Consider the following 26,628-nt stretch of genomic DNA (forward strand, 5'->3'; position numbering starts at 1 on the left):
CTGGTGTCCAATCCCACACTACATTTTTCTTAAGCAAGTTATACAAACAAACTGCATTTAATGCTTGATTACTGACGAATTTTCTGTAAAACCCTGTGAAAAATGATTTGATTTGTTTCTTGTTTCTAGGTGTTGGAAAATTTTCTATGGCTTTTATTTTGTCTTTGTCTGGCAAAATCCCTTGTTCTGTAATGATGTGTCCCAAAAATTTTAACTCCTCTAGCCCAAATTTACATTTTTCTAATTTTAATGTCATTCTTCCCTTTCTCATTTTCAATACCTCCCTTAATAATTCAAGGTGTTCTTCCCACGTTTCCCCAGTGATTAAAATGTCATCTACATAAATGGTTAATTTTGAACTAGTTTCATGACCAAGTACAAAAGCTAATGCTCTGATGAATTCTGCAACTGATACATTGAGACCAAATGGCACGACTGTATACTGATAACATTTACCATTATATAGAAAGGCTGTATATTTTATCGAATCAGGACTAAGTTTAACTTGATGAAAACCAGCGGTGAGATCTAGGCTTGTCATATATTTGACACCCCCAAATTTACCTAACAGCTCATCTATACTTTCTGGGTGGTCGTTTTCTCTGATGAGATACTTGTTCAGATGTCTGGAGTCTAATATAATCCTAACACTATTGTCTTCCTTTTTTACAATGACCAATGGGTTGTTATAGGCACTGCAACTTCTTTCTATAACTTCCCAATTTTCCATTTTTTGTATTTCTTTTCCACAGCATCTCTTTTTGCAAATGGTATTGCATACAGTTTTATAAAGAAAGGTTCATGAGGTTTTAACTGTAATTTACATTGATAATATTTGCACTCTACCAGGTCTGTCATCAAACACATTTTTGAAATTCCCATAATAACTCTTTTAATTTTTCATTCTGTGTACTATTTAGGCTTTCAGCTTCCTCCAGTTTTTTCTCTAGTCATCTACTACTAAGCATCCATGTTCAAAATTTAGGTTATCTATTTTAAAAGTAAGTAACACTTGTTTCTTAACTACCTTACTGGCTCTGCCTGTAGCTCCTTTCACTTTTACTCCAATAACTGGCATCTCAGAAAATGTTGAGAATTTCTGAGCTTAGCTCTAAGTCTAGAAGTGATGGCAGAAACAGGACTTCCTGTGTCTACTAACACTCTTCCTTCCCACTTGTCAATGTTTACTTTAACATATGGACAACCTAGCTCAACATCTTTGTCTATTTCAGTATTTCCAAACAATAGATCATTTTCAATTTATTTAGTTCCTAAGTCTAATGTCTCTTTCCTACACTTAGACACATCTGTCTCTGTTTGCAAAGCATTGACATTTAAATATAAACCTTCGTTTTCATCTGTTCCTCTTATCACTGTGTTGCCACTTAACAAACTACTGTTTTCACTCCATTTTTTATGAAGTCCACTATGGATTCTTATCCACCATATAGGATGCAAGGTTGCACTTACCTTTGCTAATTATTTCCAAAAGGCATCTTTGTTTATACAGTTTCCATAGTTGTTCCACAAAACGTCTAAAAACTTTTCCCCTTTTTCTTGAAAACACACATTTACATTCTATCCCTTTATATTTTCTTTAATATTATTATTATTATTATTCTCATAGATTAGTGTTTCGTAGTTCCCAATAGGCAATAGCTTGTCATCAGTTACACATTCCCTAGACTGCATTTCACTTAAATTAACCACGTTATTACCATATTTGTCACATCATTTACCTTTATCTCATCATCACTTTTCAATTCTACAAATACTTTTATTTCTTCCTCCACACGCTCATCAATAACATCACTTGACTTAGGATCATTATTTAAATGTCCCTCTATTACTTCTTCCTCCTCCTTCTCCACAACACCCCCATCTTCAGCTTCCCCCCTATGTATGTGAATCTCAGCAATTGAGTCTTTGGCTCCATTAAACACTTCATCATCCCCCTTCTTATCAAATAAACCCCCCAAAATAGATACTATTTGTGGTGTGTCTGACTTGTTATTAACACCAGTATCTTTTTCAGCCCAACTATGGAACTCTGCAATACCTTTAACTTCTGCACTTTCACTAACTACCTGTGCTTGAACACTGTTTTTATTAACTGTATCACTTTTAATCATAGTATCCCAAAACCTTTTATTTACTTCTAATTTATTCATTCTAACAACATCAGTATTTTCATAGTACTTACTCTTTACATTGTATTCTCTCCTTTTCCAGTTTTGGTTATGTGTTGTCCTGTCATAATATTGTCTAGCCCCAAAACTATTGACATCTAGTGGGGCTGTCCACCGTTTCCTGGCTGGTTCCCTCAGTCTGTCTGTTTGTAGTTGTCATTTTGTTCACTAGTTTCAACAAACCCCCTTCTATCTTGTTCTCTTCCCCAATACCTATTTCTATCATTCCTGTTATCTCTCCTCCATCCTCCCTCATGTGTATTGTTTCTGAAATCATTTTCATATCTCCCCTATTTGGAGCATTATTTCCAAAATTTTCAAAGTGTCTCCTCCCATAATAATCTCTATTTACATTCCTGTTCCACCCCCCCCCATACTGGTTGTTGCCAGAAACAAAACTTTGGTTATTTTCTCTTTCCAAGGCCCTATCTAATCTATCTAAAAATTTCCGGAACTCTTCCATTGAATTGTCTGGTCCATGGACCAATTCCTGCTGCAGTCTCTCTGGTAACCTTCTTTTTAAAACATCAATTTGTGTCAAAACACCAAGAGAGTTATTCAAGTGAGCAAGTTTTTTCAATTCATCTCTGAAAAATTTTTGCATTCCCCCCATTTTCCCTCTATACACTGGTCCATTTAGAAATTCTGAATTTAATCTGGCTTGTATGGATTGTGACCAAAATTTACAAATAAATTTAGCTTCAAAATCTTCAAAAGTATTCCAAGAATCATTATTCTCATTTGCCCAGGATAGGGCTTCCCCTTCTAGAAACCTTTTTACTAACTTAATTTTTATGTTATCTGACATTCCTACTACAAACATATCCTTACATTGGTGAATAAAGTCAATAGGGTACAGATTTTCACCAGGAAAGCATTTCACTTGGATGTGCCCATACATTGTATTTTGATTGTAAAAAATTTGTTTGGAGATCAATGTGTCTTCTAATTGTGTATATTTAGTGTGTATTTTTTCTACTTTTGTATCTACATTAGTGGTATACAGGTTGTATTCTTGTTTAAGGTTTTCTGATGTCTTGATTATTCTCTGATCTAATGTTTCTACTTCAGTATTTACTCTGTTGTTGATTGCAGCAATGCTGTCTGTGTTAGATTGTATGTTTTCATTTAAACTTTTAACTTTAACTTGAAATTCTTTTCTGAATTGTATCGACTGTTCTCAAGTGTCCTTACTGAGGGTAGTTTTAATTTACTGACACTCCTCATTGAGATGAGTACTTAATAGAGATGAGTACTTAACTTATCCAGTCTGTCTGTGTTTTCTTTAAATTTCAGACTTACTTGTTCACTCGATTGTTTAAGTTGCGAGCTTATTTGAGTTGCAAACTCTGTTAGCCACTCTGCTAAGTTTAATTGTTCACCATCCCCTGGTTCAATTTTTACATTTCCTACGATATCATCACTCTCAGGTAGAGACATGTTAACTATTCATTTTTTTAAATGACAACAACAACAAATTACCTTACTTTTTTGTATCTCTGCTATGATGTCATGGTCGGTGTTCCTTGTTAGCTTTCTTCACTTTTATTCGGTTTTATCGAAGCTGAAGTCTTGACTGATGAATTCCATTGACATAATCCAGGTGTTAATCTTCTGAGTGGTGTGATAATAATTTTTCGTAGTCGCATACACACACGTTTTTTACCCTGAAATATTTTCCCTGTTGCCACAGTGCACAAAAGAAAGTTTTTTGTAGTGCTAAGCACTTACTAAATTTATCGCTGAACTATTATCATCGATGCACTTAAAGATCCCGGACGAGCTCCCACTTTTTATGATGGTCGCCTAGTTGTAGATATTGCTATAATCGCACTATTTCACTCCCATTTACGGAGCTTGTTAGCACTTGATGTTAGGTTGGTGCCATTAAAACGCATTGTGGTAATCGCTGCTGCTTGTTGGATCGCTCCTGTGTCTCGATGCTGATGCTGGCTCTAAATCTGGTTGTCTAGGGGTAAAATGATGAGGTCCCGTGTTTTTGATGTGCTTTTGATGATAAATAACGAGCGAAACCAACAAATATTTAAAGTTAAAATATTTATTACTCTGGTGGCCATCTTAATTCCACTGTCCACCAAAGACAATGACACAACATAAAGTAGTACTTCTTTTACATGTTCTTTGCATTGTTTATCCACCACATACACACTTTACCAAAATGACATTCCGACTGCGCTCCCAACCCTTCTTGCTGCTTGTATGTATACCCTTGTCAAAGAACTACTAAAAAGAATATAGTTTATAAGTCACATGTACATCTGTTATTGTAATTTGTGCAGAAAAGTTATTAATTTATATCAAGTGACATAATTTAACAGGCTGTTAAAATGACAGACAGATTTTTTGACTTGACAGAATAATTATTTGTTACAAAAAGTCAGTTTTTTAGAAGTTTGTCAATTAACTTCTCTAATTTGCATAAATAAGTAAATAACATGAATTATTAAGAATTACATTGGTTTTCGTCTAAAATAGGAGTGTTTACGTGAATACTGAGTGAAAAGGCTCCTAGTGAACAAATAGGTTTCACTGGGTGATTTTTATTTAAGGAGATCCAAAATACGTAAGTTGGCCACTATTTTTCGTACTTCATATTAATTATTTAAGATGAGTTTAGTGTTTTTACATGATGACATTTGCTGTATCAGTGATCAAGTGATATTAACTTTTGTGTGGTCAGTTATTCAGCATAATTTAATGGGTTGACTGTTTATGGAGACATGTTATGCAATCATTGTTAACATACTCAATAACTTTTCTATAATCATAAATACTCGTTAAACTGGTTGAATTTGGAGGGTATCGCATACTTCGGTAAAGTAAAACGTTTAATAGATTCCGTTACAAGGTCTTCCTTGTTTATCTCTATGCTACCCGTGAGTGTATGGGAATGGGAGGCACGCTGGATCTGGGACAAGCATGACAGTACAGAGATAACGAAAATAGCGGCCGTCGGGCTTTGGCGCAGGTGTACAGTCTCTGATGTTGGCTCCATGAAAGTTACCACGCTAGGTCAGCCATGGGAACATCAGCTATTGTGCATTTATAACCGAGCTCTGCCCTACAGCCGAGATGAGACCAGGTAAGGCCCTTTGTCAACAGAAGGATGACACTTTCTCGTGGTCTGAAGAGTGTTTTCAAGAGATAACAAACTTACTCTTTGGTAAAGAAAGACAGCTTGCAGAATAATAAGAGCCTAGCCTCAGGCACAGTTTTTATTTTCAGAGACTAGTTGCTGGGTGTGAAAACAGGCAAGAGGTAAAACTGTTTGTGACATTATGCAGCAAGTTTCTGGAAGAGAGGCGAGTAGAAAAGTCATTGGCATTTTATTGCGGTACATACTTCTTGGCAGAATTTTTGTATACGAAAAAATGTTGCCATTGGCCAACTAAGTGATCATATTCTGCGATTCCTGTTTGACAAAAATTGATAGCAACCTGTGAGGTTGAGCTAAAAATCTGAGAGTTCACTGGAAGATGGGGAGGTGTGCACATCAGTAGTGTTTATTCAGAGACGGAGAGCCGTGAACATTTGGAATGCACCTTAGGACACAAGCGGATTCAGAGTTTGTGTCGACAGAAGTTCTACAGAGCCACATGCACAATGGTGGCGTTACTTTATTTCAAAGAATTTCACATAGAGGACATTTGTAAAATCATGTGATATTCTTCCATAGTCATATTCGCTCAATGCGTGGTTTAACTGAGTAAATTAATGTGATACTGCAAAGCTTGTTTCTGTTGACACATGTCATTCATGTCAAATTTATTTCTTTGTAATTCTCCACTTTAGGATCCATAGCTAGGGCCATATATTCTTTGCATTATCCATTCCACTGTGCAAAATTCACACATCTTGAATCTTAAAGATGTGTCAGTTCTCAAATTTCTGGGTCACGGTAAAAATTTTTACACACAAAGAGGTTTTCAAAGCAGCTAGGAGCATTCCCCAAGGGAGTGTTAGAGGAGCATTACTTTTCGCGGTATATACACAAATCACCTAGTGGGAATTGTAGCAAGTCTGTGTAGCAAGTCCCTTCTTACATACAGAGATATTACAACTCTAGAATATTGTACGGAAATGCAGAAAGACCTGCACAGTAATAACACTTGGCGCAGGAATTGACAGTTGACCTTTAACTATCTAATGTACAATTTCTGTAGGTTAACTCATTCAGCATTACAGGAAAAACACTGCAAAAGATATAATGTAACATCAATCAAAGACCCAAAGGTCCAAAAAGAATCTGCCCTCAGATGTATGCTCCACAGATTAAACACAGTGTCACGTGACCTACGTAACTATACTAAGGAGCTGGACATAATTATTCAAACAGCAAAAAATAACGGATACTGAGAATTCCTAGTAACAAAACTGAACAAGAAAGTCCAGAAAAAAACATAAAAATAAAAAACAAAATAGCACACAAATTCAGAGAGCCACAAGATTCACCAGAAACACACACACACACACACACACACACACACACACATACACACACACACACACACACACACACACACTAACATCACCACCACTACACAGCAAGGGCATGACACAGAAACTAACAAAACAAGCTAGTACACAGTCACATATGGAAACAAACTGATACACAGAATTGGGAACATCCTCAAACAAAAGTAATGACCCTTTACAGAAGTGTCTAAAACGGGAGAGATACACAGAATTGGGAACATTCTCAAAAAAAGTAATGACTCTTTACAGAAGTGTCTAAAACAGAACGATCACACTCACATGTACCAAAAATCTGGCGTTTGCCAATTCCAGTAAGAACTGTGATGCTCTATACTTAGGGCAGACACGCAGAACTTTTGAAATAAGCTATAAAGAACACAAAAAACAGCATGGAAATATGGTATCAGCCATGAAACATTTGCGGGACATCTCCGGCAAGAAAACCACCGTGCTACCACAATAGAAAAGAACATAAAAATAGCCTAATTCAGTAACAAGAAGCACCTCCTAAACCTACAAGACTTCCAAATTTAAAAAGCAATAATAGAGAAGAAATACATAATAAATGACCAGACAAACGCCAGAGACCAGGTGTTATTTAAACAAATAAAACGTAGTGTAGAGAAAGAACAATCCCCTACACCATAAAGTAGTATCACAAACTAGGCAATATCCCCCACTCTAGATCAACTACCAATGTACTGGTAATAAAGCAATAACACACTCAGTAATTAAGACATGTGAGCTCCCCTTACAAAAACACACACACACGCACACACACACACACACACACACACACACACACACACACACAAAGGTCACTCACCTCCACTTAAATGAAAAAACTGCTCGCGCGCGCACACACACACGCACACACACACAGACACACAAACACACACACATGCTGCCCCCCCTCCCCACACACACAAGCACACACTCAACCTGGAGAAAAATGTAAACACACACGCATTCAAACAAGGACTATCACCCTCACTTAAATGAAAAACATAAAAAGAATCGTACATACAGACACAGATAAACAAACAAGGACAATCACCCTCACTTTAATTTAAAAAAAATAAAAAAGTCATACACACACACACACACACACACACACACACACACAGGCAGGCAGGCGGGCAGAATGAGTGAGAAAGAGAGAGAGAGAGAGAGAGAGAGAGAGAGAGAGAGAGAGAAAGCAATAACAGACGCTCCCATCAGTATCAAAACTAAAAAGAGACACACGCATCACGCAATAGCAAAACAAAACACACCAAATGCCGAGATGATGGTGATTCTTCACAACAAAAAAATGTGGATATGTTTAATGTTAGTGAAAATGTTGGGAGCGAAAACCTAACACGTATAAGTAGACGAACAGAAATAATGACGTAAACAAGAAAAAAACCATGAATAACGATAGTAATTAATACTGTTTATAGTAGTAATTTAAAACATGCGAACAGTTCATGACATAAACAAACAAAATGCTAAGACAAAAAAAAAGTTATCGTTACAGTGACCACTGAAGATGCCTCAGAATAAAGAGAAATGTGTTTCGTCTTAATAAAGCTTTCATTACAGATGGAAAAACGGTAGTTAATCTATACAACTTGTGTATGTGCAACTGCAGGAAAAAAGAGGCCGAAGGAGACTGAAGACAGCATGTAAAAGTAACGTACTGCGCAGAAATATGTAGAAGACCCATTATAGTATGATTACATATACGCAGAACAATCACTGGAGCCGTCCCATATGTCAAATATCTTGCACTTTATGTACTGATCGATTTAAAGTGGAAGGACCACATAAAACTAATCGCAGCTGATGCCTGACTGAGGTTTACTGGAAGAAACCCCAGGAAATGTAACCCACCCACAAAACCTTCTTTCGACCAATACCTGAATATAGAAACGTCTTGGCAGATTCAAACGTGTGCCGGACTGGGACTCGAACCTAAGAGCTCTGATTTTTGCGAGCAAGTACTGAAACGACTGAGTTATCCAATCTTGCTTAAGAAAGTACGTTTGTCTATGTAGCCAGACTTATAACCGAAGATTTCCTCATCGGCAGAGCACATCACGATGTGATCTACAAAAGTTATCAATAGACATAAAATTAATTTTTGAGCGTAACCCAGGAAAAATATACCAGTACTATATTATGTAGTAATGAATTTGAGAAAACACTGATTTTAATGTCAGATTTTTCACAAATTGTGTGTTTACGTTTTACTATGCTTTATCTTTTAAAGTTCCAAGCAATTGTTGTTGTTGTGATCTTCAGTCCAGAGACTGGTTTGATGCAGCTCTCCATGCTACTCTATCCTGTGCAAGCTTCTTCATCTCCCAGTACCTACTGCAACTTACATCCTTCTGAATCTGTTTAGTGTATTCATCTCTTGGTCTCCCTCTACGATTTTTACCCTCCACCCTGCCCTACAATACTAAATTGGTGATCCCTTGATGCCTCAGAATATGTCCTACCAATCGATCCATTCTTCTAGTCAAGTTGTGCCACAAATTTCTCTTCTCCCCAATTCTATTCAGTACCTCCTCATTAGTTATGTGATCTACCCATCTAATCTTCAGCACTCTTCTGTAGCACCACATTTCGAAAGCATCTATTCTCTTTTTGTTTAAACTATTTATCGTCCACGTTTCACTTCCATACATGGCTACACCCCATACAAGTACTTTCAGGAAAGACTTCCTGACACTTAAATCTATACTCGATGTTAACAAATTTCTCTTCTTCAGAAACGCTTTCCTTGCCATTGGCAGTCTACATTTTATATCCTCTCTACTTCGACCATCATTAATTATTTTGTGCCTCAAATAGCAAAACTCATTTACTACTTTAAGCGTCTCATTTCCTAATCTAATACCCTCAGCATCACCCGATTTAAGAGAGAGTATTGATAGGGAGTATTCCAGTCAACATTGTCAAAAGATTTATCTAAGTATACAAATGCTAGAAACGTCGGTTTGCCTTTCCTTAATCTATTTTCTAAGATAAGTCGTAGGGTCAGTATTGCCTCGCGTGTTCCATCATTACTACGGAATCCAAACTGGTCTTCCCCGAGGTCGAATTCTACCAGTTTTCCATTCGTCTGTAAAGAATTCGTGTTAGTATTTTGCAGCCATGGCTTATTAAACTGATAGTTCGGTAATTTTCACATCTGTCAACCCCTGCTTTCTTTGGGATTGGAATTATTATATTCTTCTTGAAGTCTGAGGGTATTTCACCTGTCTCATACATCTTGCTGACTAGATGGTAGAGTTTTGTCAGGTCTGGCTCTCCCAAGGCTATCAGTAGTTCTAATGGAATGTTGTCTACTCCCGGGGCCTTGTTTCGACTCAGGTCTTTCAGTGCTCTGTCAGACTCTTCACGCAGTATCATATCTCCCATTTCATCTTCATCTACATCCTCTTCCATTTCCATAATATTGTCCTCAAGAACATCGGCTTTGTATAGACCCTCTATATACTCCTTCCACCTAGCAATATCTGATCCGAAATTGTTAGATCTTTATTGCGTAAGCAAGCAGATCTACATATATGTATGACATTGTGAAGTCGTTCTCTTCTAGAAACATAGAAATGTAGTAGGCTTCAGAATCATGACTAATGATTCGTACCTAGTGTTTGTTAGTCATGTCATACGAGTGTATCGAGTACTATGTGCAATGATGAAGTGGGCCCAATCGTAATTAAATCAGTTAAGGAACTGCAGTTCCTTCATAAGAGAGTTAGAAATGCGGTTTGTCTGCGAAGGAGTGTTCTTATGAAACTACTAAATGACCTGCAATGGAATCCGTGTCAGCGTGAACTGCTTGGTCGCCTCGGGTGCCTGCAGAGACGGCAATGTGAATGGTCAGCGGCTTCTTTGATTTCCTGGAGAGTGCAGCAGAATGCTGCAATATCTTTCAAACTCCTGAAAGCTAGAAGTGTGTAGAGTTAGCATCGCTCCCACCGTAATGCTGGTGGACACACGCGACACGCGTTTTAAGCTCGCTTCGCGCACGCTTGTGACCTCGAGACCCACACGAAAGAAAGGCTGCGGCGCGTACGTTACACTAGATGATACTGCATGTCTTACGAGTACCAGCAGTCACGTCGGGCGGGGAGAGAGTAAATATTTCAGACGAGTTTGATAATTCTTGTCTGCGCCTTTAAATGCAAGAAAGCTCTCGATATCACACGAAAACCTTCAGGCCTATAGTGGGTACCTTTTCATCCACATACTGATTTCACGTGAGCGCTACATGGAGCTGAGCGTTCTCTAAGTATCACGGACAAGTAGCTTAGCGTGACGTCACAAGTTGGTTGCGGGGCCCGTAGTTCTCGTGGACCCAGGCTTAACATGAGACGGCATGGCATGGCATGGCACGAAGCGACGCGACGCGTCCACTTCGGGCTACTTTCGGCACCAGCACTTCTGACGCCGTGACAGCACTGCGGTAGGCGGGTTCCTTACGGACTACTCACTGTATTTTACTTTCAGGGCCATGCAACGGGTAGACTGTTTTGTGTTTGACTGCGATAAATTTTATCAGTGAACACTGAAATGCCTGGGCCAGCAGGACAGAGCGGATTAGGTTGTGGAAAGGGGCCAAAATGAGTTGCTGGCAGTTGCACTCAACATACAAACTTTATATATCAAAACACAATATTACAACAAGGATGCAAAACACTCAAAACTTTACTCGACCTCCTTTAATGAACTTTAGATCGGGCTGTACGCCACACTCAAAATCCAAGACACAAGGCCTAAGCAAGAAATTGAAATACGAGGTTCTTCTTGAGGTTTCACCCAAAAATATTTTCTAAATCTTCGATCTAAACAGGCTGAAGGCCTTAGCAATTTAATTTTAATGGAACTTGGCTGGAGGCTGCATATTAAGCAATAAGAAGAGTTTCAATCAAAAGCCCGAAGGCCTTATGTTAAAAAATTTCATGCAAAATTCGGCTGAAGGCCCCATACAAAAGTACTACAATCTTATGCCTTAAGGGCAAGACAAGAACATATTAAAACTCGGCTGAAGGCCACACATCTGCAAATAATTTAACGGTTTAAGCCCTAAAAAGAAGACTTTCATTTTTAAAAGGCAGAAGGCCGTATCTTAAAATATTTCATATAAAATTCGGCTGAAGGCACCTATAAAGAATAACAATCTCATGCCTTAAGGGAAAGACACGAAAGTTAATTTAAGAAATGTTAATACCGGACTGAAGGCCACATATCAACAAAATATGTTTAACAGCTTAAGGCCTAGAAAAGGAGTTTCAATTTAAAAGGCGTAAAGCCTTATCTTAAAACATCTCATGTAAAATTTGGCTGAAAGCCCCGTATAAGACAATAACAATCTCATGCCTTAACGGCAAGACAAGAGCATTAATTTAAGAGACATTGATACTCAGCTGAAGGCCACACATCAACCAAATAACTAATACCCAGACAGGGAAATTACTATGTAACACACAAGGTACGGCGCTGAGAAGTTTCCAAGGGTCTGGGTGGGACTGTAACACTAACGCCTCCTTTGGTGAAACAGGCAGCCTGTCCAACGACTTCTTAATCTGAAGGCAGCCCAACCGACAGACAGCCGACCGACCGATCAACAAGATCTGTTCCGCTAAACGCAACCAGCAAAACGGCCACAAGATTCCAATATAACGACACACAGAATATGGGCGCCCACAACGGCCAACAACACCTCAGCTGTCGAACTACATGCCGCGCTGGACAGCAACAACACGGCGAGGAAAATACACTGCCGAAAATTACGTCAACGACCAGGGCAGGTAAACGGAACGTCAACGGCGACAAGGCAGAAAATACCGCTGGTCAACTTCAATAATAGGGAATAAATTAAGTTAAGCCCCACAGGAAGACAGCTGCAATCTTGGCCGACTTGAATACACCGCCAGCGGCCCTGGCCAGAGTACGCACGACAGAGACTTCCTTGCTGCTCCACGCCAACCGACCAACTGGTCACACACCGCCCAGCCGAAACTATATCCGCCACACCAAAGATAGTACAGTAGTGTGTAACACCACAGCTCTTATGCTGTATGGATTTATTTTGCTTTTGCTTTATTTAATGTCACATTGTTGATCTTCTGTAAATGTGTTTAAATCGATAACATAAAATTGTGTACTCTTTTCTTTGTTAAAAACTTTGGTGTCTTGATTTAATTCTATGCAAAGTAGTGTATCTGCAATTTCTATTCTTTGTCCCATTTGGAGGGAACAAAACTTACTGTATATGATTGTAATATTGTGTGAATAATTTTTTGTAGAAGTGTCAATATGTGAAAATGTTCTGTTTTATTTAATGCATTTGTTTGCTGTTATGTAAACTGCTGACCTTCACTTAGGGTTCTTAGTTAATTTGTATGTAAATGGTGTAGTGGTTCCCCTCAGGAACGGAACTGTGTAGCGCGCGCAAATTGTGGTTGGCATAGGTGGAAAAGGTGGAACTGATAGTCAGTCGGAGACGAGCAAGCAGTCGGGGACGAGCCAGTAGTCGGAGACGAGCTACGAGTCCGTGCACTGCCATTGTAAAGGTGCATATTGTGCTGATTCAGAGAGAGGCTTTTCCTGCTTCTTCCCAATGCCTCGGATGGATGGATAAATAGCTGGAACTATTCTGGAATTTGTATTTATCATCGCCACCAAGAAATGACAGAGTCCAGCAATTCTACCTGCAATTCCACCTACCAACATGCAGTTAACACCACATTGCGCAATCATTGTATCGGAATACTGCTTTGATGTACAGTGAAGGATCAGCCTAATGGATGTGTTAGTGTGCTGAAATATAAGGTAATTCATATCTGAATTTATGTACCTACCTTGATTTTACTCCTCATCATAACACCTCTCAGGGTCCTCTCCGTTTGAAGTAAAGTGATTACCGAGTGTCCTTACTGAAAGTACATTGAAACCCAGTTTCTTAAATAATGCCTCTTGAACTTATTAAAAAGATAGTTAAAGCTAATGTGGTAACAGAGTGAGTTAAAGCAAATGCTATTTGTCCAAAATTAATTTTCCTATTAAAACTGTTATTTAAAGTGCTGTTACTAACTTCAATATTAAAAGTTCTTAAGACTGAGGCTTATAAGGCAAATGATCACATTATTGTCTGTAGTAAATTCTAAAAGGTGAGTCAGTTTCTTGCAATTTGGTCAGCATTGTGTTTCGCTGTAGTAAAAGTGAGAAAGCTGCAGTTGTGAAACAGTATATATTCATGTTTGCTAAGTGTTTGTGTATCTTGTGTATTGGAAGTGCATGTTAATAGTAATGTCATAAAGACCATTCACTTTATGTAAGCCTGAAAGTAATAGGGTGTTTCGGTACCTGTTATAATTTTGAAAGTAGTTTCTGCTGCTCTTATTGTTAGCTTCAATCTTAAAACATATGCGTGTCAGAGTTCATTGCACTCGCGTGTGGCTAAGTCTAGGTTGTGTTTGTCCATTATAGTTACTTATACCTACTTTTATAAACGAGAACATTAATCTTTCTCTTGCCTAATTAGGCTGGCGACCGATTCCCTTATTTTATAAACAGTATAGCTAGGCAAAATTTTGTTTGTTACTATACAAATATTTACGTAATTCTGACTTTCATTTCCGATAAGCCACCTCCGTTAGGAACAACACGGTCAAACTAACAAAATTCCTCTCAGAGGGTAACACTGCTCTGTTGCATTGTGCCATAGTTGCTTTTACAAAATTGTTTTATGTCACAATCTGCTTCTAGCATTGAGGTTATGGTACAGTAGTAGCAGAAAGGGAGTGTTATAAGTTCTAGTATCGATACAAGTTGCTACTGCCACTCGCGGAGAGGACAGCAACATTATCACGATAACCGCAGGAGAAATAAAACCACAGGACTGCAACCAGGGTCTAACCCAAGACAAGCATGACTCGAGCCAACCACGGCTCAAACACTGCGTTTTTCAGGTATTTCATTTATTTTATTTTTATACGGTGTGTTTGCTAATTACTACATATTTTTGGGTTTTTCGATTTTTCATTTTATGGTATGTTGTTTCATATATCATTATTAAAAGCATGACTGACAAAAATCTCCTTCATTGTGTAGGTACCCGTAATGTATGATTTATTCAGTCAAAAAAAGAAAAAAAAATATAAATGTAAACAGTATGAAATGCATGATTATGCGACTGTTTTGGCTTCATTCTTCATGGCAACATATTATGATCCAAGACTATAAAACTGCTTTAATTGACTGCTTATCTGTTGCATACAATGTATTTCAAATTCATATTGCCTCATTCTTAGGTATTCCAGTGACAAAGCGGATGTCAGTGTGGTCTTTCAGTGCAACTATTCTGTCTTGCGCTACTCCCACACAAAAATCCACTCGCTGAAAAATGTAAAGCATTTGTGTCATGTTTAAAGTATTTGTGTCATTTCTTTTTAATAGAATTATGAAGTACACAAGTGGCTAAAAGAGACAATCCACTTGCGATTGCGGGCTTTCTGGAGAAATGCGATGATGAATTCTTCTCAGGAAATGAGCCGGATATTATCTTCGTTTCGCTGCGACGTTTCAAGCTTCTAACAGTGGTTTTGTTTTTTATTAAAAAATTTTACTGCTACCATTCACGATTTTCTTTTATTAATTTCTTGCCGGCCGCTGTGGCAGAGCGGTTCTAGGCGCTAGTCCGGAACCGCGCTGCTGCTGCGGTCGCAGGTTCGAATCCTGCCTCGGGCATGGATGTGTGTGATGTCCTTAGGTTAGTTACGTTTAAGTAGTTCTAAGTCTAGGGGACTGATGACCTCAGATGTTAAGTCCCATAGCGCTTAGAGGCATTCGAACCATTTATTAATTTCTTTCACATACTTTATGGAAATAATTCCCATTCTGAAGTCGTGTTCCGTGGGGACTTCAGATATTTTCTGCAGTGGTCAGGTCTGTTTTATTTCTGCCGGTTGTTCGGCAGAACTAATATTTTAAAGTGGGAATTTGATTTGGACTCCTATATCTACATTCACATAGTTACTTCGCAAGCCAGCGTACGACCCGTGGTGGAGGGTATCCTGTACCTCTATTTGTCATTTCCTTTCCTCTTCCACTCCCAAATAGAGATAGGGAAGAGCAACTGTCGATACGCCTCCGTATGAGCCCTAATTTCTCGAATCTTATCATCATTGTCCTTAGGCGCCATATATGTTGGAGGCAGTACAACTGTTCGACAATCAGCTTCAAATCCCGGTTCTCTAAATTTTCTCAATAGTGTTTCTCGGAAAGAACGTTTCTCGAAAAGAACGTTACCTCCCCTCCAAGGATTCCCATTTCAGTTCCCGATGCATCTCCGTAACACTTTCATGTTGTTCGAACTTATCGGTAACAAATCGAACAGCCCGCCTCCGAATTTTTTCGGTAGCTGCCTTTAATACGATTTGGCACGGATTCCAAACACTCAAGCAGTACTCAAGAATAGGTCGCACCAGTGTCCTACACGCGATCTCCTTTACAGATGAACCACTCTTTCCTAGAATTCTCCCAATAAACCATTTCATATCGCTTTGCAACGTTAAGCCAAGATATTTAAACGACTTGACTGTGTCAATCAGGACACTAGTAATATCGGAACATTACAGGTTTGTTATTCCTACTCATCAGCATCAACTTACATTTTTCCACATTAGAACCAGCTATCTTTTCACAGACGTATGAACCTCTTCTAACCTTTGCTTGTTGTCATTTATGCGTCCTCTTTTGAATCGAGAGTGCAATAGCCTCTGCTTCCTCGGCATCTTCCGAATTAAGTTATTAAACCGTAGTGAGTCCTTTCCAGCCGTTTTCCACTTACTAGGCAGATAGCTCTCCAGTCTACGATTTACAATCTACTTAAACTTTTCCATAATTCCTCTATGTCCATCTTACTGGAGCTAAGTGATGTCAGTTCACAGTGTAAGTGAGATGCTAACAATTGCTTATGTGATCTATTTAGCAGAAAAACTCTCCTAAACTTCTTGACTGATTTGTTAACTTTCGTAACCATAGTTGCTATAAATGACATCATGAACGCTAATCTCCGTTTCTATACTGAAATTGTCGATAAGGTCTGGCCTGTAACTGCAAGATGTAAGACGTTCCCATTGCGTGTGGGCTGCCGAGCTAGCTCCTCAAGAGAATTTTCAGAAAACGTGTTCAGAAGTACTTCGTATGACTGGCTGTCTGTACCTCCCGCAATGAATCCATAGACGTCCGAATCTATACTCGTTAGGTTAAAGTCACCTCCAGCTCTTATTGCATGATCTGGGTATTTCCGCTCTACTGACCGTAGACTTCCTTTCAGTGACTCTAGAACTGTTACAGCGGAGTCGGATGGCTGGTAAAAAATCCAACAATTGATTTCGTTTCATCTACACCCGTTACACGCGACCAGATAACTTCACTGTCACATTCAAATTCTGCCTCAATATAGACGTATTTTTCTCAACTGCAGTGAACACTTCCCCTCTTGTGGCCTCTAATCTGTCTTTCCCTTATATGTTTCATGACTCGCTAAATATCTCAGAGTTTACCACTTTGCATTTGAGCCAACTCTCGGTCCCAATAATAATTTGAGAGAGAGAATTATCCTGGAGGGCAGTAAATTCGGGAAGTAATTAGTTGCACTAAGTATAATTTTTAACTCAGTTCACCAGTGGGGACTTACTCATCATTAAATGGCGGCGTGTCCATTGGGGTTCTATATATGTGAGTTAATGCAACACTGACTGTTTTTCCCAGCTATTTTATTTACTTTATTTTTATATCAAAATTTTACCGTGATTATTTTTATATAGTGTATTTGCTAATTACTATATTTGGGTATCAAGGTATTTCAGTGCATTTACTTATTGACATCTTACCACCACCCTGCGAATAATAGTGTGATTTATGAACAATAAACTTTATTTGTTAAATTTAACCAGTTGCAGCTGGAAATATTTATTCGAATTCATTGCTCCTGCGATCACCTTTACATTAATTTGTTTTGTGATTGATACGTCAGGGACCAGTTCATTATTTGTTATTTACTTAAAAAGCGATCGAGAACTGTTAGAGAACCAATCATCCCCGTATTAGACAACGAGAAACCATTTTACTATAGTCGTTCACAGTCCTTTTACTACTGTGCTTACAACCCATTATCTGTGTTCCCAGTGCCTCCAGAAGGCTAAGGTTGCGACTAGTATTTCATCCTCATCTTTTGTAAGAGACGGAAATCAAGTACAAAACAAGCAGATAAATATGTCATGCCAAATAAGCACAAATAATAATGGCAACAGAAGAAAACAGGCGTTTGCCACTCTCTTGTAACTAGTATTGAAGGGTATCGACGGAACATGTTGGAGAGTGTAGCATCGCAAAGTATGTAAATTTGTTTCTCTATGTTGTTCTTAATAAGGGAATGCTGTTGTTACTGTTGACATGTTGTGAACGACGAAGCCGAGAAGTGAGCAGGTGTTTTGCAATATCGCTGTTGGAATAACCAGCGTCTTAAGTAGAACTAACATTCACTTACAGTTCATATTTAGGCTAACAATCTGTCACACGTAGTACCATAGCAGTGATCTCTGGTTGCAGATTCCACTGCTACTGTTGGCTCAGAGACTATCGGGCAACGGGCTGAAGATACACGCAGCACCCTGGTCGGCCCCCAGATGGATGAAAGCCCACAACGGGACGATCGGCATTAGCTGGCTACAATCCAGATACTACCAGACGTGGGCCAACTACTTCGTCAAGTAAGGTTTACCAAGATACAGCAAAGTGTGCGTTGTTATCATTTCACAGCAATCAAAATGGGTACTTTGAACTGTTGAGCCATGTCGTGTAAATAGACTTGGCACGCCATTTTCATGGTTGTCACTCATTGCTCTTTTGGTAAATGTATGATCGTAGGATTTCCACGACGCTGAAGTTCGCAGACTGTTCGACTGCCTGTAGGGTCAGAATATATCGTAGGTGGACTGATGACACAGTAGCAAACAATATCTTGAGAATATCAAATTCTTGTCGGGTTCCCAGCCGGATGTTGCAACATTTTAAGGACGTGTGCAATAATAACGGCTATACGGACCAACAAATTCGACGTGCTTTTGAGTTTGGACCTCTATCTGAACCTTCTGAAGACACTTTAGGTCTGTGGCTTTTCTTCCGTATGCTGGGAGTGTGTCCGCCAAGACAGGAAGACTTTTGAAGAAATATGAGATCAGATGTGTTTTTCGTCCGCCAGCTAAGATATGAGCACTTCTTGGCTCTGTCAAAGATGATTTAGTTTTAAGGAAGTCTGGCGCTTACAAAATACCGTGTGAGTGCGGGAAAATTTACATTGGCCAAACTATTCGTACCGTCAACGACAGGTGTGTTGAACATCATCGCCATACGCGATTATTACGACCAGATAAATCTGCGGCGGCTGAGCATTGCCTTACAGAGGGACACAGGATGCTATACAATGAGACGCAAGTAGCTGCAGATGCTTCACGGCACTGGGATTGTGTGTTACAAGACTCTGTTGAAATCTGATGATGATGATGATGATGTTTGGTTTATGGGGCGCTCAACTGCGTGGTTATCAGCGCCCGTACAATTACCCAGTCTTTGCTCAGTCCAATTTCGCCACTTTCCTGGATGATGATGAAATGATGAGGACAACACAAACACCCAGTCATCTCGAGGCAGGTGAAAATCCCTGACCCCGCCGGGAATCGAACCCGGGACCCCGTGCTCGGGAAATCAGACTAGCATATAATATCATATCCCGCTAAGTGAAAAGTGGAATCCTGTTTTATCAGATATGAAGAAACAACGGCAACTGAAACGGCTGGCTATGAATAATCATTTGTAACGATATATCGTTTTCAACAGTATTCACCACCGGAGGCGCTGCTACTCTTTTTGCGACAGGGGGCAGCAGGAATGATTGAGCGCGTGCGCACTGCATGTAGCGCATGCGCTGTTGTACTTCCGATGCATATAAAGGTGCTGTCATTTGCGAGTGGAATCAGTTATCGGCGGGAGGAGCGCAGCTTTTCTCACCTGATGATGGCGGCCAGGTGGACCTCTGAAATATTGTGCTCAGATGACAGTTGATCCGGCCGGAAACCCGACAACAATTTGATATACTAATACGCCGGGGAAGTCTACATAGTCACAATATCTTGAGAAATGGGTAGTAACAATTGCCAGTGATGTCGGAGGTGAAGGCCGAGTGAGTATCCGTGGTGGCCGCCCAACAGACAAACAGGTGAATTAGAGACACCAACTTAGTGGTGTGTAACGCCCGGTATCGCTTTGATGGCGGTATCATATCCATGATATGTTCCTCAGCAACTATGGCACAGTACTGGAGAACTGTGGTGATGTATTGCTTTCCTGAAGGTATGGGTGATCTGAGGAGTACCGTAGACAAACTAACGGGTGCCCACGACTAGACAGTAGCGTCTGGTATAGTTTGATGACGACAGACAATGGCAGACATATTCAGGGGCCGTCACAGCATCCGACCCAATATGGGCACATCTATAGGAACGGAGAGATTGATGCATCATATCGTGTAGTTTTGCATGTACTCATACGCTGCCGTTGGCGTGTTTGTTCATGTGTCCATCGGTCAGATCTTCAAAGATTCAGTGCTGCTGTTTCTGAGTCCATGACAATGACTGTGGCCTGTGGTGTACAATAAGCTGAGGTAGCGTGCACGCAAAGTAACTTGATACGTAGCACCACAGAAGGTGCGTTCGAGGCTGGGACAATGGTAGTTGTAGGGGCTCCGTTGTGAATGACCGCTGAGCGGTAGAGGAGTTGCAGTTCGGCAGATGAAAGTGGTGCTCAAACGCTTATCTCCCATATCTTCTATGCTACAATTAGCTAAACTACAAAAAACTGTAAGAGTGTCAACAAGTTATGCCAGTATGATCAACAATTCGACAAAATAGACGCTGAGAGTCAACAGCTTCTCATCAGAATACCGTAAGAGAAATTCTGGTAAACAGAATCGAGCGAGAGCTGAGAGCTCCTACCGACGACATTAATGGGAATTCGCCTTTACTACTCAAAGTAGTAAAGAGGGTACGTGGGTTATGCAAGTGTTCTTGGCGCATAGTACCCGTAACAATTAAGACATCAAGGTAACTGGTACAAGCTGGAATGGACATCGTTAACTGTTCCAGGTATCTCTGGAAGATCGTTAGAGCAGAAGAGATCGCAAAAGGCAAACGCTTGTATTTGTGTAAGCCAAAAGGTGTACTGATGACAACAACGCGTTGTAATTCCTCATCGACTGGAATCTATAAATAAGCATTAGCAAGGTCTACTTTAAATAAACATCCACCTCCAACAAGTTTGATAGGAGGTCCTCTTGATGTGACAGGTAGGTTTCCACTAGATAGTAGGAACTGACATCGAATTACAATCTCCATAAAGCCAGGGGGAGTATTTTGGCTTCTGGACCTGAACCAGGGGTGTGACCCAAGCACTAATTTTGACCAGCGTCTTGAAGGCGATCGAGTTTGAGCTTAAAGGAGGTCTGTAAGGAGACTGGAAGGGGAGGTGCTCGATAGAAACGGGGCACCAAATCTGGACGTAAAGAAAAATGTGCCTCAAAATTGGTGGCACACACCAGGCTAGTGTCAAACAAGGACGCGGGAGAGGCACAAAGGTCATCAAGTTCCTGGAAGGGTACTGTGTCCGAGACGAATTTGAACTTCGTCCGTGATCGAGAACCCAAACAGCGAGAAAGCATCCAGGCTGAAAATGTTGCCAGCTAAATGACCGTTGACAGTATACAGCGTTAGTTGCCGTGTAACCATCTTATATGTTGCCGTCGCGGCTCATTGACCTCCGAGGGGAATAGAGCTGTCCCCATATGCAACCAACTTGCGAGAGGGCGGGCCAAAGCTGGCTTACCCAGGCGAGCGTATGTCGGGACACTGACCAGAGAAACCGTCGCTCCCGTGTGGACTTGGAAACGAACGTCCTGACGAGAAATCGTGAGATCAGTAAACAATTTGGAGCCGCAAGGATATCCGTGGGGAACGATGGCCTGAAGTTGATGCACATTCCGTGATGCAAGTTAGGAGTAGGATTTGACTGACGTGATGTCTGCCAGCAGACACTTTGGAGATGTCCATCCTTTCCACAATGAGTGTAGTGAGCCATGCGATCAGGACAGTCTGCACGTTGATGCGTCATAAAACAGTCAGGACAAGAAGGCAGACCCTGCTGTTTGCGCCGATGCAGCTGGATTGGCTGCTCAGAGGTCATTGACACGTATTAATGTGACAAATCAAGATGCCCCGTCGGGAAGAAGATTTGCGAGAATTCCGTCCCCTTGACGGTGGTTGAACCGCTGCAACCTGGGGACGAACCATACAACGTTCATTTGCTGCCTGCGCGATCTCGAAAGAGTGCGCGATTTTTAGTATGTCATCCAAGGAAGGATTGTTTAGCTTTAAGACTGCAGTATGAACTTCTGGATCGGGAGGCAGTTGGGTCACTACGTCACGAATCAGGGAATCGACGTATGAGGTTTCGCAAGACGGGCTGGCACAGGTGAAATCGCGACGACGACTCAGGGCTCGCAAATCCACTGAGCGATAAGACTGACCCACTTGCTTGTGATACTGATGGAACTCAAGGAGCGATGCGGCAACGATGAATCATTGTGAATAATAGTTCGATAAGAACGAAAATATTCCCTCGAAAGTGAGTGCAACCGGGTTTGGGAGTGCAGTCAACTTCTTAAATAAGAAACATGTCTCCGGGGAAGTGCAACAAAGAAAGAGGGACCGTTGGAGTGCGTCATCTGAAACCCAAAAAGCGGCGAAGTGTTATTTCAGTCGCTGGAAATACGTGTTCCACTCCACCGTGGTATCGTTAAACGGTGGAAATGCGGGTGGGTGGGACTCCGCCTGTGATGTGACCACAGTCTGGACGGGTTGTGAACCTTGTAGCTGTAATTGTCCTGAATTTCCTGACGCAAAAGGTTAGTTTGATGCTGGAACTGCTGTTGCAATTGCTGCTACAGGAGCAGCTGTTGCTGTTGCTGTTCCACGAGCTATACATGTTTTGCACCCGTAATTCACTGTTAACCTTTTGCCTCGTCGCCAATCCTAGTAGCCGGAATCGGTGGTGACCATAGGGCATCAGCCGACGGGCCGATGACGTCAATGGGGAATAGCCGGTACCGCTCAGATACACACAACTGGGACGACTGACTGCACAGACCACACGTCGAAATACCACGACCGACCAGGTAGCAAAACCAAATCGGATACCAACTATCAGCGACCAGAGCAACGATGAATAGAGAAACGACCGCGAGTGCTGTCGGAACAAGACTGCGATGGAGCCCCTGCGATGCCGGCTTTATAGGGCCACCTTGAGCGCCGATAGGCTATGGCCGGCGCGTAACGCTGTGGCAGTCACAGTAGCGCTAGCAGATTATAGGGGCGCCTCGTAACGGCTGTCGTCTACGTCCTTGCCTTCTGGCGGGCTCTCAAAATTGTCGGACCAGGATACCTGAGAAATAGTCTCGTAACAAGGAACCAACCAAAGCAAAAGAAGACATACCACGAGCTGCAACAAAGATATGTCACAAAGTAAATTGGGTTTGAAAAATGCAGTGTAGTGGGCAGTGCCACTTACTACAAAACTGGGAATGGAAAATGAGGAACAGGGGGCATGTGTGCAGCAATATGACCTAAAGACAAAAGTTTCTTCTGATTCTTCAGCATCTTAACAAATTAGTGAGGCCTTGGAACATACACTCCTGGAAACTGAAATAAGAACACCGTGAATTCATTGTCCCAGGAAGGGGAAACTTTATTGACACATTCCTGGGGTCAGATACATCACATGATCACACTGACAGAACCACAGGCACATAGACACAGGCAACAGAGCATGCACAATGTCGGCACTAGTACAGTGTATATCCACCTTTCGCAGCAATGCAGGCTGCTATTCTCCCATGGAGACGATTGTAGAGATGCTCGATGTAGTCCTGTGGAACGGCTTGCCATGCCATTTCCACCTGGCCCCTCAGTTGGACCAGCGTTCGTGCTGGACGTGCAGACCGCGGTTGACGACGCTTCATCCAGTCCCAAACATGCTCAATGGGGGACAGATCTTGCTGGCCAGGGTAGTTGACTTACACCTTCTAGAGCACGTTGGGTGGCACGGGATACATGCGGACGTGCAATGTCCTGTTGGAACAGCAAGTTCCCTTGCCGGTCTAGGAATGGTAGAACGATGGGTTCGATGACGGTTTGGATGTACCGTGCACTATTCAGTGTCCCCTCGACGATCACCAGTGGTGTACGGCCAGTGTAGGAGATCGCTCCCCACACCATGATGCCGGGTGTTGGCCCTGTGTGCCTCGGTCGTATGCAGTCCTGATTGTGGCGCTCACCTGCACGGCGCCAAACACGCATACGACCATCATTGGCACCAAGGCAGAAGCGACTCTCATCGCTGAAGACGACACGTCTCCATTCGTCCCTCCATTCACGCCTGTCGCGACACCACTGGAGGCGGGCTGCACGATGTTGGGGCGTGAGCGGAAGACGGCCTAACGGTGTGCGGGACCGTAGCCCAGCTTCATGGAGACGGTTGCGAATGGTCCTCGCCGATACCCCAGGAGCAACAGTGTCCCTAATTTGCTGGGAAGTGGCGGTGTGGTCCCCTGCGGCACTGCGCTGGATCCTACGGTCTTGGCGTGCATCCGTGCGTCGCTGCGGTCCGGTCCCAGGTCGACGGGCACGTGCACCTTCCGCCGACCACTGGCGACAACATCGATGTACTGTGGAGACCTCACGCCCCACGTGTTGGGCAATTCGGCGGTACGTCCACCCGGCCTCCCGCATGCCCACTATACGCTCTCGCTCAAAGTCCGTCAACTGCACATACGGTTCACGTCCACGCTGTCGCGGCATGCTACCAGTGTTAAAGACTGCGATGGAGCTCCGTATGCCACGGCAAACTGGCTGACACTGACGGCGGCGGTGCACAAATGCTGCGCAGCTAGCGCCATTCGACGGCCAACACCGCGGTTCCTGGTGTGTCCGCTGTGCCGTGCGTGTGATCATTGCTTGTACAGCCCTCTCGCAGTGTCCGGAGCAAGTATGGTGGGTCTGACACACCGGTGTCAATGTGTTCTTTTTTCCATTTCCAGGAGTGTAGATGTAGTTGTGTTTTCCCCTCTTATTTTTTATTCTCTTTGTTGAGCGACTGGAACAGCTAGTGGTTCCTGCAGCGCTCTGAACAATACATTCTAAAGAGATTTTTGCTTTCTCGTTTGCTTGTCCCAACAAAAGTTTAATAGTGTTGCATACAAGCGCATGTGCCTGATTATGAAGAATTTTCCTTACACCAACAGTGAGAGAAGGCTGCGGTGCTGCGCCACGTAGTAAAGAGCCGGCAACGAGAGCGCTCGCAGTGTGCAGGTTGGCAGGCGGCAGTCAGCTACGGTGACCACTCTAGAGGAACAACGAGGCAGAGTCGCCCAGCACTGACGACAAGAATGCGTTTCTGCTCCAGTGCCACGTCATTCGGCACGAACTGCACACGTACAGGGTGGTCCATTTGAAGTTTCGGATGAGATTGTATCGAAAACTATACATCTGGTAAAAATAGTGGGCAAGACAAGTTCGTAAGCTCAAAGGGGGACATCAAATGATACTACACGTGACCCCCAGCCCCCACCCCACTGGGTGGGGCGGGGGGCAACTTTTAAATCTTAAATGGAAACTCCCACTTTTTATTGCAGATTAGGATTCTCCATAAAAAAGTGATCAAGTTTTCTCTAAAACATTTTTAAACCATTAACAGATGACGCTGAAATCGAGAAAAAAGTAAAATGAGGGGGAACTGTGATTTATTTAGAATGATCCGAGAAGGACGCATCAGATCGGTACAAAATGTGAACCAATTCTCTCATTATGCCAAATTAAGCTATTGTTTTACAAAATGTATCCTACGCGCCACAGTTTTTGATGGAGGGAGGCGGAATGGTATTAAATTCTCGTTAGGGAACTCTTCACAATTGCATTACTCACCCGACTGTGGCGATACTGTGGCCAAACTGCGAACTATGGCTCAGTATAAAGGTCGGTGGAATGCGATTAGACGTCACTTCACTTTCAGATTGTGAACTGTAAACACCAACTGACGAAAGTAAATTATTCTTTAGCGAAACATAGCTCACTATCCTCCTACAGAGATTCTTGATATGATGTTAATTTTAGCTGCGCAATGGTATCCGGATCGTTTCCCAAACAGACGACATCCAACCGAAAACATTATTCGAAATTGCACTCGAAATGGATACATGCACCGTCCACCTCGTCATCGGGAATACAATGAAAATGACGTTCGTACCCTTACTGTCCTCGCCTGTGTTCAGCTGGATTCCGAAATTAGTAGTCGTGCGATTCAGAGACAAACTGGAATACCGAAATCAACTGTTGTGAGGATTTTGAAGGCCGATAAATATCATATCTATCGTATCTGACTGTCACATGCATTAACGCCTAAAAATATGCAAATACACTTGCATTTCTGCCAATGAGTCTTGGAAATGATAAGAGCTGACAATGATTTTTTTAGATAAGTTATGTTCACCGATGAAGCCACATTAAAAAACAATGGCGAATTAAATAGCCATGATTTTCATTATTGGTCCCCTGTCAATCCACACTGGCACAGACCGTTGACAATCAACACGAATGGTCGTTATTGGTCTGGTGTGCAATTTCAAACGGTTACTTGATAGGACCGTATTTTTTTGACCGAAATGTTACTGGGGAATCTTATTTACAACTTAAGCAACGAATGTGGTTCCAACAGGACAGAGCAGCTCCCCATTATGCTAAAAATGTACAGAACGTTTTAAGTTTACGGTACC

At 41.7% G+C, this 26,628-nt stretch overlaps 1 protein-coding gene across 2 annotated transcripts in view; it reads left to right on the forward strand.

Annotated features, from left to right (window-relative positions):
- LOC126162380 (lysosomal acid glucosylceramidase-like) overlaps window positions 1-26,628 on the forward strand; it is a 518,384-nt gene that overhangs the window by 427,201 nt on the left and 64,555 nt on the right. The window contains exon 5 of one of the 2 annotated variants that reach the window (XM_049918851.1): window positions 18,303-18,463. The exons of the other annotated variant lie outside the window; for it this stretch is intronic. Coding sequence (XP_049774808.1) covers window positions 18,303-18,463 — 161 coding nt within the window. The remainder of the gene's footprint in view (window positions 1-18,302; window positions 18,464-26,628) is intronic. 2 annotated transcript variants of the gene reach the window in all.

This window comes from Schistocerca cancellata, chromosome 2 (assembly GCF_023864275.1).
Source record: "Schistocerca cancellata isolate TAMUIC-IGC-003103 chromosome 2, iqSchCanc2.1, whole genome shotgun sequence".
NCBI classification, from domain to species: domain Eukaryota; kingdom Metazoa; phylum Arthropoda; class Insecta; order Orthoptera; family Acrididae; genus Schistocerca; species Schistocerca cancellata.